Source organism: Calonectris borealis, chromosome 11 (genome assembly GCF_964195595.1).
Source record: "Calonectris borealis chromosome 11, bCalBor7.hap1.2, whole genome shotgun sequence".
Lineage (NCBI taxonomy): Eukaryota > Metazoa > Chordata > Aves > Procellariiformes > Procellariidae > Calonectris > Calonectris borealis.
Window position 1 is genome coordinate 21,141,336 of NC_134322.1, and position 12,078 is coordinate 21,153,413.

The 12,078-nt window shown below is 43.7% G+C and overlaps 1 protein-coding gene across 1 annotated transcript in view; it reads left to right on the forward strand.

The window, feature by feature from the left end:
• The window catches only part of PSTPIP1 (proline-serine-threonine phosphatase interacting protein 1), a 59,559-nt gene that overhangs the window by 29,395 nt on the left and 18,086 nt on the right, over positions 1 to 12,078 (forward strand). Inside the window, exons 4-6 of the mRNA XM_075160432.1 lie at positions 7,853 to 7,887; positions 8,970 to 9,076; positions 10,950 to 11,012. Coding sequence (XP_075016533.1) covers positions 7,853 to 7,887; positions 8,970 to 9,076; positions 10,950 to 11,012 — 205 coding nt within the window. The remainder of the gene's footprint in view (positions 1 to 7,852; positions 7,888 to 8,969; positions 9,077 to 10,949; positions 11,013 to 12,078) is intronic.

A 12,078-nucleotide genomic window follows, 5' to 3' on the forward strand; every position in this document is an offset into this window, starting at 1 on the left:
ACCACACTTGCCATGTTAGATCAGACACACATGACAAAGGTAGATTAGCTTCCTTGCAGTGGGCTTCCTCAACGCACATCTGCATTGGTGAGCTGCAGTCCCACTGCCTGTTCTGGTTCTTACAAACACACCCAGGTCCATAATAACACCAAGACTATGGAAAAGGCTGGCTACTACTTTCAAGCTAATCACCTGGATGTGCCAGCAGAGTCATGGATGCAGGCTATGCCTGGGAATACGGGTAGCTGGGGAGTCTTAGTAAAAGTACTGGGAGAACAGGTATTGGAAGGGAGCAAGAGAGAATATCAGTTGCAAATGTACCTCTTGAGTGGGTCAGATCTAGGAGAGGACAGCTCTTGAGGAGTGGGCAAAGCGCGAGGATCGCAGCCGTCAGGGTGGAAAGATGGGTGCTGCACGGAAATAGAGCTCCGGAGCTCACCTATCACAAGTCAGGGCTAAAGTGTATTTTTAAGATGTCTTCATTCCTATCTTACACTAATTTTAAAGCCCTGTTATCCCACTTTTTTTAATCACAAAAAATAATATCTGAATCACAATTTCATAGTTTCTAATCATAAAAGGAATTATGAAAAAGATTATTACAAAGCTACAGCCATGTATTCTTGGCAAATGCCAGGTTATACCAATATCCAGTGGGGGAAGGAAACTACATGTCATGAAGTTTAAACTGCGGTATAGTTTTGTACTCTCCATATTCTGTGTTGCACACTTAGGAGAGGATGCACAGAAACGGGGGATTTTCAGCTAAGTTACAAACTGAGATCAAGTCTGCAAGTTTTTGCTGGTAGTGCACACAGTAATGATGTCTCGACACACTACAGATGATTCTCAGCAGAGCTCATGCCTTTAAGAGGAAACACCTTTCAGGCTGCAAGGAGACTGGGAATTTCCATGCGTTGCTTTGGGCAACTCTTCAGCAGAACAACATGAAAACAGAATATACTACAGAGCCCAGTTTTCAGATACATCCTCAGCTTCAGCTGAAATAGAGCCTCTGGGAACTCAGGTCTTCTGTAAAATAACTGATGTAAACACGCAGTAGCTGGTTAAATTCTGCGTAGTCTGACAACAGCTATTTTTGTCATTTGCTCTGCTTGTCTATTCTAATGTATATGATTTCCTACTTTTTTGCTTCCTTCTTTTCCACTACCATCTCCTTCAGACCTTGGGAAAGGGTAGTTCCTTCAAGCCTGTGTCTGCTCTGCCCTTCTCTGCAATGCCTGGAATAGAATATTTCAGTGAGCATGAGGTGAGGGCGTCTGTAACAAAATGCCAATTGCTGCTTCCTGTGTATAAATATAGCGCGTCTTTCACTTAACATACAGAATTCTCTGTATTATTCACACAAAGCAGGCATTTTTGAACTGAAGCTAAGAGTCATTTTTGGAAGGTCACATCCTTCCATGGTTAGTTATTCTCCACTCAAATATCCTGAACCCGCAGAGAGTTTATACACTTGTATCTCAAATTTTCAGGACCCTGTGAAAATGGACCCAAGCACATACTCTGAAAGACCTAAGCCTCTGCTCAGGTCTTGTTAAATCCAATCTAGATAAGCTCTCCGGTGATGAGGATAGGCTTTTTTGAGCAGTGCTGCTCTCTTTCCAGGAGACATGAGTTTATGTTAAAGGTACAGAAGTAGTTTTGATTGTTTTATCCTTTGATTTGAATGGCATAGGTCAATCTGGAGTCACAAGGAGTCTAATTTGTAGCATACGGACGCAGATTTAGAGGGAAGAGAAGGTACATGGAGATGCCATCCCGTTTGCTCCTCTGCCCCAGCAAAGTCTGGGGTGATGTGTGCATACTCCCAGTAACCAGCCTTGGGAGTGATGATACAGCCCCCTTCCCATTCAATTTGGGGCTGCTTCCGCTTTTAACACATATCTGAAAATATCCAAGCAGCAGAAGCAAAACACATACACAGACACACCACAGCACTAGAGGAACCCTCCACATTTGTTGCTACTTTCATGAAAGATATGCTACACCCAACCTGACACTAAGCCCAGCCTGCTGCACAGTGCAGCCTCCCCTACAGCTGGTATGACTACTCATGCTAGCTAGTGCCTTGCTATCGCTAATTTATAGACAGACAGAAACTTGGACTCCCATGGTCAGAGAAAGGGTGCTGCTCATGCCTTTTCTGCGCCACAAGTGGCTTAGACATCACACCACAGCTGGGACCTGTACAGAAATCTTTCAGTTGCACTGAGTGGTTTTGCCTTTCTGTTTATAGCTCCTCTGAGAACAAGAAGAAAACATTCTGTCAAAATTAATTCTTCAATGTTTTCACCACATCCCCACTAAGCAACGTTAGACATGATTCTCATGTGAAATACTCTGCTATGTGCCTGGTCTAGGACTCGGTAGTGACTTAGTTACCTCCCTGTTAAAAGACCACAACACCTCCCCCTTCTTTTCTTTTTTGCAATGCAGACAGAGTCCCAGGTGCAAATTATTTGAGACTAGATGCTTCTGAACTTGTTTCCCCCCACACTTTGCTACCACCACTGGGCTTCACAGAAAGAAATGTTGGTAAAACCACATTGGGTCTTCACTGTGTGGCAGGAGGAAAGATAGATGTTAACTGTGGCCTCAGAGGAGACTGGCATTGGGCTGGTTTCATAACGATGTTATCAGGATCTAAGTTACCAGAGGCAGAGGGTGAATAGGACTGCTGGAAAGTGGTCTATAGAGTTCATCTGGCAGTGACTTCTCTCAATTTCAGAAAGAATAATTTTAAAAATTACAATAAGAACAGAACATTGTAGATCATATTGATGTTAAAATGGAAACATACCAGAAAGGAAGGTGGGGTTATTTCACACTTATATTTGCCAAGCAAAGGTAGAAAAGAAAGAAAATTTAAAAAGAACTGTGGTTTTCCACAGTTAGGTTAGAAGAGCCTGTTTTACCTTCCTGTGTACAAGATGTAAAGGGACTCTTTGAATTACTCAGTGAAACCAGTCTCTAATTGAGTGAAAAGGCAAAGTACTGAAAAATAATGCGCAAACCATCAAGCCTACAGTTGAGAGAGTGTGGTGCAACAGTGTACGTAGCGATTATACCTGTGATCTAAGCACTGCCACTGATAGAACTCTGCTAATTACGTCTCCGGTACCATAAAATTCAGCTTTTCATGACTGTGAAGCAGAAGGTACCAGAGCCCTATCTACAGTACATTTCCTGGTGGTCCTTGTGTCACTGCCCAGTGCAGCCTGCTCTCCAGCAACAGCCCAGTTCTCTAGCAAAAATAAGGTCCAAAAATGAAGACAGAGAAAGCAAACAGAGAGCAGCTAGGAGAAGTTAACTTTGAAGTGCTCTCATCCCACGCTGTTCCAATTGAGTCCCCTTCCCAAACCAATTGTAAGATAATTTTGCGCAGTGAGTGAGTAAAATGGATTTATGATCAGATGCAGTGGTTCCCCACTACTCCTCATACCTGTACTGTGATGGTGGGTGAGTGCCAAACAAGGCACCTCTGCTCACAATGCATTTTCTGCGTTGAAAGCAGGTTCTGCTGGGAGAAAAATCAAACCGAGGTCTCAAATGATGGATTCTATAAATGTTTATCCCGTTAGCAGAGAGCCATAGGGACTAGTGGTCAGTGCCCTGCAGAGACAGGGTTGCTTTTCCAGCTTCGGTGTGCTGGGTAAACTTGGATAAGTTCACTTTCTAAAGTATTTTGCAATCTACAGAGCAAGAATACTAAACAATGGGTGAGCTCTATTGTAATGAGCTTCTCCCCTTGGTTCCCCTGTTCCTCTAAAAGCTCTGCTATTCTCCTTCTCCCCCTCCGCTTGAAAAGACAAGCACTGAAACGTGCATATTTTACAAGAGCAGCTCAATTCCGCTGTACTCGAGTAGCAGGAGACTGCAGCTAGTGAAGGCAGCAGCCAGGGTCCGTATCCCAGAAAACGGTAAGAATACTTTAGCCACTAGATGGCAAAAATCACCAGAAGTTGCTGCAGAGTGGCTGTTGCACAGGCTCTATCTGGTCCCCGTTATTCCAGATTCAAAGTCAATCCTGTTTCCACCAGAAATTCATGTTGACAAATCGAATCTTTAAATGTCCAAGGGGGAGTCGTTTAACAAACATGCACAGTAAATTTGTGTCCAACCCTATTTTCAATGAGACATCTGCAGGAGGCTCCACATAGGGATGCCCAAAGGGAAGGCTGGTGCTCCGTCTTCAGCTGGAGTGGTTTAACAGTCTTCCAGAATTGACATGGAAGTGTCAGAAGTGAGCAATTAAAAAAAAAATTAAAAAGAAAAAAGAAAAGAGGCAAATAGCAAATTTTCAGTTTTGCTTGAATTATTTTCAGCCCCAGGTTTTCTAATTTGGCCACAGAACAAACAAACAAATCAATTACTACCACAACACTAAGCAGCATAACATACTGAGAGGATAAAGGGTTTTAAAGTGTTCATGAGAGTGAGACATCCTCACTTTGGATGCTTCAGAATAAAGCCCTTATCAATCCTATTAGAAAGTCAAACCCACCCAGAAGAAATAGGTAGTAGGTACTGTACACACAAAACAGCACAGATAAAATTAAAACTTGTATGTCTGCTACACGAGTTGCTTCCATTAAACCCTCCAAAGCGCTGAAATGATATATTTCACCGATACAATCAGAGCATCTAGCAGCAACGAGGAGCTAATCTATAGCACTGCTGCTGCAGCCAGCACATCCCCACAGCCCAGAAGTCATAAAGGAATACTTGATGGATCCATGGGTCAAAATTTGATTTATTTATTCTCTCCCACGCATTACTTGGCACAATGACACATTTGCTGCTCCCTTAAGCCCCATAAGGATGAGGGATCCAATTCACTGATTTTAGAAAATTATTATAAAAATAAGGAAGGAAATGGCTTAAGTCTATTTCAGTCTACTTATGGACTGTGGCCTTGCCCCAGTCAGCAGCTAGGGAGATGGCTGGACAAATCTTTCACACAAGGAGCAAAAGGCCAGAGCTTTCTGAAAAGGCCATTAGAGACCATGCAGGGGGCAAACTGGTCTCTCTCCAGCTCATAGCCAGATGCATTATTATACCCGAAGACAGACTCGTCCTTACAGAGAGCCAGCAAAAAGGAGAAAAGCTTCATATATGGCTTATGATCATGAACTACTCTGGTAGCTCAGATGCCTGGAAACTAAAAAAGCAGCAAATTGCCTTTGTTCTTGATATGTACTGAGAAAGCGCTATTTTTCAGAATTCACTACAGCAATTTTGCCAGTCTTTGCATAACCTGAATCACCAACAGCAAAGGAAAAAAATCTCTGGGAACAATAGATCAACACAGCGTGCAAACAGTATGTGTAGTTTGCAAGTGTCCTCTATTTTTTAAAACTCCAGTATTTACCTATTTCAGGCATGAAGTGTTAGCACATTCCTCACCTCCTATTTGAAAGTCCACACTAAAAAAGCAAATTTTATTCCTTGTATATATTTAATTTTTCAAAATAATCCGTTAGAACTTTTAGGTGAGAAAAAGCTATCTCTGCTGCTAATATTCAACTTGTCTTTTAATTTCAAGCTTTTAATTAACTTAGCTGGAAAGAATACTGTTTATTTCCTTTGTGTTGTGTAAGTTTAGTTTCCATCAAAATTTCACACCAGACTCATTTTTTGCAAAATGAGCCTTCAACATGTTTAAGTATTATTAGGACAATACTGAAAAATATTCAGTCTAGCATGTTTTCCCTGACTTATCTCAGGAGATTCACCACAACAAATCTAGTTGAAAGCTGAAAAAAATCAAACAGTTAGCTCAATACTCATCTTTTCTGGCTGAATGTCTTTTCCTCATATTTCTACAAATTTAGATTTGGAAGTGGATTGCAAGGCAGTTACCGCTGAGGACAGGCCCAGCCTTTCCCCTCAGTTGTGCATTTTTCTTATGTCTGGCAAGGCAGCCTTGCTATGGGAGAGCAAGTTTTGATTAGGAAACAGATGTCCAGCCTAAATTAACACAGGGCAATTAGGATCCTTCATGTGTCTCTTAAGGCTCCTGAAATGGCCCAAGAGATACAGGATTTCCCTACCCATCTGCAGTTGCACATGGCTGGGAAGTGATATGCATCCTCTTCTGGGCTCTCCTGGTAGCCAGGCTTCAGCCAGGGAGATTTTAGGGTCTTCATTAACAGGCTTTTCCCCTGGGCTCCCACCTGGGGTAGACCAGGGCTCCGTGGAGATCCCAGAACTGTTTCCTTCAGGGAACAACACACTCTGGGGCTTGAAGAGATGATTCCTAAATATCCTGGTTTAACCCCAGCTGGCAACTAAGCCCCACACAGCTGCTTGCTCACTCCCCCCCGGTGGGATGGGGGAGAGAATCAGAAGAGTGAAAGTGAGAAAACTCGTGGGTTGAGATAAAGACAGTTTAATAGGTAAAGCAAAAGCCGCACGTGCAAGCAAAGCAAAACAAGGAATTCATTCACTCCTTCCCATCAGCCGGCAGGTGTTCAACCATCTCCAGGAAAGCAGGGCTCCATCACGCATAACGGTTACTGGGGAAGACAGACACCATCACTCTGAACGTCCCCCCTTCCTTCTTCTTCCCCCAGCTTTATATGTTGAGCATGACGTCATATGGTATGGGATACCCCTTTGGTCAGCTGGGGTCAGCTGTCCCAGCCACGTCCCCTCCCAGCTTCTTGTGCACCCCCAGCCCACTCGCTGGTGGGGTGGGGTGAGAGGCAGAAAAGGCCTCGACTCTGTGTAAGCCCTGCTCAGCAGGAACTAACACATCCCTGTATTATCAACACTGTTTCCAGCACAAATCCAAACCACAGCCCCATCCTAGCAACTGTGAAGAAAATTAACTCTATCACAGCCAAAACCAGCACACTAAAAAAACCGAAAAACCTCCAAATCACACCACAGCCCTGGCTTCTGTGTATACAAACGGCCTGCAAACTGGGAGTTAGAGCAAATTATTAAGTTGAAAATGCCTCTTACAGATCATGCTCTTTCCTCTCCTATGACTTCTATGCTGCTTTCTTAAAATGGACTCTGGCTTGCCAAAAAACAGGACATCGGGCAATCTATCATTATCCTTTCATGCCCTTCTGCAACTCTGCATTGTAGGACCACTTGTGCAGGTCCATCCGGACAAGCAGCATAACATCTCTTTTTGCTCATCTCCATGCTGTACTTCACAGCCCAGCACCAAGGCCTGATTTCACAGCATGGTTTATTCATCCTGTGCTTCTGGGATGTCGAAAACCCCCGGGAGCAATCGGTTTCAAAGCCTCCGTACGTTCTCTGCACCATTTGTGAGTCTTTTAAAGGAGAGCGAGCTGTACCACATGGGGGTGCTCGGAAAGCATAGTACGGAGGACGCTGCACAGCAGAGCTGCTCTATAGCTTCACGGGTGATGAGGAGGAAAAATTTGCTGGTGCTGCATTCAACACAGAGGGTGGAGCTGGTTTCGCTCTACCTTTCAGACTAGTGCTCCAAACCCAATTCCCCTTGACTGTCTTTATTTCACTCGGTTGACTTGTATCCATTGGTAAGGTGCAAGAATAGAGAAACGTCTGTTAACATTCACAGTCACAAATACAGTGGGATTAAAAAAAGGGGATGCACGCAAGGAGTAGTGCAATTCCTTGCTTCATGGAGCATTTTATTGCATTTCCTGATGGTAACAGATTGATGCTATTGTGCTTGTTAGCATGGTCAACTTTTATTACAAGACTATTAAGAGTTTTATCTCTATGTGAATCTTTGTGATTCTGAGGGAAAGTTTTTCCTCTAGATTCACAACCCATCCTTAGAAGCCTATACTAATAAAGTGCACTTGTTTTTGCCTCACAGCACACTGAAGGCAGCATTTGAGAGGCTTAAGCAACGTAAGTATTTACATCTTCCTTTCTGACCTGGGCTAAGACAGACACACAATGTGTTCGTCTCCCCTGGGGTCTTTGATCCTCTTCCCCCTCTCTTTCCAACTTTTCTATCCCAATCTGTAGTACGGAGAGTGGAGGGAAAGGATACTCACGGGGAGTCCTCCAAGGCTGGGCACTCAGTCCACTCTCTGGTGGCAAATAAAATGGCTTGTTCCTCAAGTTAGTTTTATCCGGATCAAGTCACAAAATATCAGTTCTGTTCCCTCTTCTGCAAACCACTGACATGAAAACAGCATGCTTTCTAAATGTGCTCAAGCCTGAACGAAAACCTTTCACACAGAGAAAATGCAACACCGTCATAGCCAATAGGAGACCATACCTGGCTACCGGCACCCCCTGTTTAGATAAACACATCCTTTGGAAAGCAGCTGGTGAATTAAGGTATTTTTAGAGCCTGGGTGGGGGAGCTCAACATTTCTGGAAAATGCAGGGTTCCATTTCAGGGGCACCAAAGCTGACAAATGCAGAGAAGTTACTAGCCACTTCAGACAGCATCAGCCAGGTGCTCTGAAATTCAATCCATCTTTGCTGACCCTTGGAAATTCTCAGCTTGCAACCTCATCTAATGACATTTGTGCAAGGCCAGACACAACTGGCAAGCAGCTCCCAAGAGCAATGACAAGAGGGTGATGATGGAGGTCAGAGCTTGTTCCCTCCCTCTGTACCACAACATCTGACCTCCAGCCCCAGAAGGAAGAGGGGTGGCGGGGGTAAAAGGGACTATGAAGAAATGCAGCTGGCTCTGCACTTGCCAAGGCTGCCCTGCGTGGGTGCTCCGATTCTACAGCAAGGAGTCTTGCCTATGCAACTTGCAGGCACTGAGAGGACCTGCAATAAGCCCTACTCATGTTGTGTGAGCCCTCGGCAATGTCAGTGCATGCAGAAACATAGGGAAGCCTTTTTTAAGGCTGCCCTGTTCATGACAAGTCATACAGCACCCACATCCCAGAAACATCTCCTGAAAAATGTGATTTCATATTTAAAGACCTTTCCACTGACTGTATATGAATTCTGATTTGCTTTAGAAATCGAAAGTGTTGGAAACTCTCATATCCAGCTGGCAGTAATGCTGAAGGATGAACTGAAAGGACTAGAGGAGTTCCGAGAAAGACAGAAGGAGCAAAGAAAAAAGGTGAGGAACTAGAGAAATGTTGAAACAGATTGGGTCAATGGTCCATGCTGATGACCTGTCTCCAGCCATAGACTGTGAATACTGCAAAAGATGATAAAATATGCCCAGTGTGCCCTGTTCACTCCATATACTAGACTGTGGAAGAAAATCTCTTTCTGATCCCAGCTGGAAATAAAGTAGTGCTCTGAACTCAGGAGATAGAGGCTTTAGTCACTTTTACTCTCTCTGGTGTAACTGCAGATACTATTGTTATTCCTCTAAGAACTTAATCCTTCCTTTTCTCTTTTTTATATCCTTGCTAATTGGGTTTCTTTGGTATGATCCTGCACGATCTCCAACATGCACTAAAATAAAGGGGTAACACAAACATTCAAAAACATAAAAGCAAATGAATATCATGCTGAATGCAACACCAATATATGCTGAATTATGTGGAATAAATAGCATCTAGCTGATGTTGTATAATAAAAATTTGAGTATATTTAAGGCCATTTCATCCCTTATGATCTTATCAAGCTCTAAGTCCCTTGAAAAAGTAGCTCTCCATAGAGACAACAGTGGTCACTCTTACAGCCCCTCTGGTTCCATGGGGTTGAAGACTAAGATGGGACAGTCATTTAACACTGAAAGCACTGATTGATGGAGGAGTAAAATACAATATCCAGTTCTTTGCTAATTTTAAACAAATGAAAAAGCATCTGACCAGTATCCAATGCCACAAAAATCTTGTGTCTACAACCCTGACACACAGGAACTTGGAATAGCAGAGAACTCTGAATGTGAGAGTGGGTAAAACCAGTGCTGAGATTTGAGGTCCACAGCAATCTGATGAAGCAAATAAGGCATATAAAGAGAGACAGCGTGCACCTAGTTCATTAGCATTTGTATCCCCACCACCACTTTGCCACTAGGATTTGCAAAGGGAGGGGCTCTCTCTCCTGTTGAAAACAATAAGCCTATAACTCAACTGGAAACAGCTAAAGGGGCCTGGAAAAAAGGGTAAAACTGCTTTGGAGCCTTAGACAAGCTTTTTTCTCCGTCCAGCATGCGGCTGTGAGGAAGTCAACATTAGACATGCTAGATGGTGTCAGCATTTTTGGTAACCTCCCAAAATGCTGTGATTTGTGTTTCGCTGTAGCTGCTATCAGGACTGTGCTATTTAGCCCAATGTGAAGCCAGCCTCTGGGTAGCCCCGGAGTTTTGCTTGAGCATGTAAAGATTAAAGGACCAAAAGTCCCACTGAAGAAACCCATACCCTGCCAAGTAGGAGCATATCTCACTGTCACATAAGGCTGGGCATATCACAACTAAAGCCGAAAAAGAGAACTGAGCACTGTCCTTCCAACGCTGACCAGATGACGATATGGAAATCAAATAGCATCGAGCATAATATTGCCAGAAACAATGGAATATAAATTACACAGGAATTGTCTGTATTTAAAATGGACAACTACCCTTGCTCATGTGGGTGAGACAGTGGTTTGGTCTGCAAAGATGTGGGATCAAGCTCTTGAACCAGCAAAGGAACTCTGCTGGCAGAGCTGATGGGCACTGTGACTGGGTGTTACGCTATTTAATCTCCTTAAGAAAAAGAAAAAAAAACGGAGGAGGAAGAAAATTAAGATCTGGGTCCTCTTTGCTATTAATGGAAACCACTGAAGCAGAATTACCTTGGATGATTTTTTTACCTGGCACTTTCATGCCCTCTGTATCACTTTGAAACCTGCCATTTATAAAAGCAGAGTGAAGTCATTTTCCCCACAGGCATGTGGCTTATAGAAAGGCCCTGACAATGGCTTTCCTAATCCTGCCACTAAAAAGGGGAGGAAGAAGTCCAAAACAAGAAGTGCTTATTTCTGTGTGTTTCTTACAGTACGAGTCGGCAATGGAGCGCATGCAAAAGAGCAAGTTGTCCCATTATAAGAAAACAATGGAGGTAAGCAAGGAGGTTTTGTGCAGGTTTCTTGATGCAAACTGGCTCCTGTTTGAGACAGGGTGAAATCTGTATCACATGTACTTGTATTTAAAGAAATGTCAAGAATGTGTGAGTGTGCAAGAGTGTGTGTGAGAGAGAGAGAGAGGATGTGATTCCTGCTACGAGGAGGAAGCTAATCTTCCCTGCCGCACCCACTGCAGAGTCTCCAAAACAAATATTCAGAAAGTTAACGTGGAATGAACAATGCCCCAGGTCAAACAGGATTTTAGTCTTTCTAGGCAAAGATACTTACAGGAGCAAATGTAACTTTTCAGTCTGTGTAAATACAATTTTATAACAACGAGGGAATCTTGTAAACAGGAGGAAACCTCTCCAACTGGAAAGCTTGCAGGTACAGGAACTGCAGGCAGCTGGTTTTGGTTTCCAATGGGCAATTGCCTCTAAAAAAAAGTAGTTGCAGACCTGTCAGTGCTACAGGTGGAACTGTACTAGTAATTTTTATTTAAATGTGGTTGTTCTAAGTGAATCTCTAAGACAGGGAGGTCTTTTGGTGCAAAGAAGGATTTCTTTTGCTTCCGAGGACTACACCGAGACTGTTACCTATAGGGTGCTGGCTCTGTCTCACAGCTTGGAGCAATGGGCAAGACAACACACTGACTTCAGCCACCTGATGCTCCAAGTCACACTGTGGAAATGGCAACCCATCCCCACTGGCACCCATCCACTGGGAATGTGGGCTCCTAATTTTGTCTCTACACTGTAGCTCGGACAGATGCCTGAGGCACCAATGGTGCTAGCGCTGCCTGTGTATTCGTGACAACCCCTGCGGGGAGCTGGCTGCAATTGTACAAAGCAAACAGTTTCAGGACTGCAAGAAGAGGACTGCTGCCAGCCCCTACCCCAATTTTTCAGTTCTATTTTTCTATCTCCTTACGGTGTCATTGGGAATTTTTTCTGTTGCCCAAACTTGGGCACTGATTTGCTCTCCCAGACTACAAAACAGAAAATTCCTGGAACATCAAGCTGGAGACAACCCAGCTCGTTCCGTAACCCAAACCCTCACATT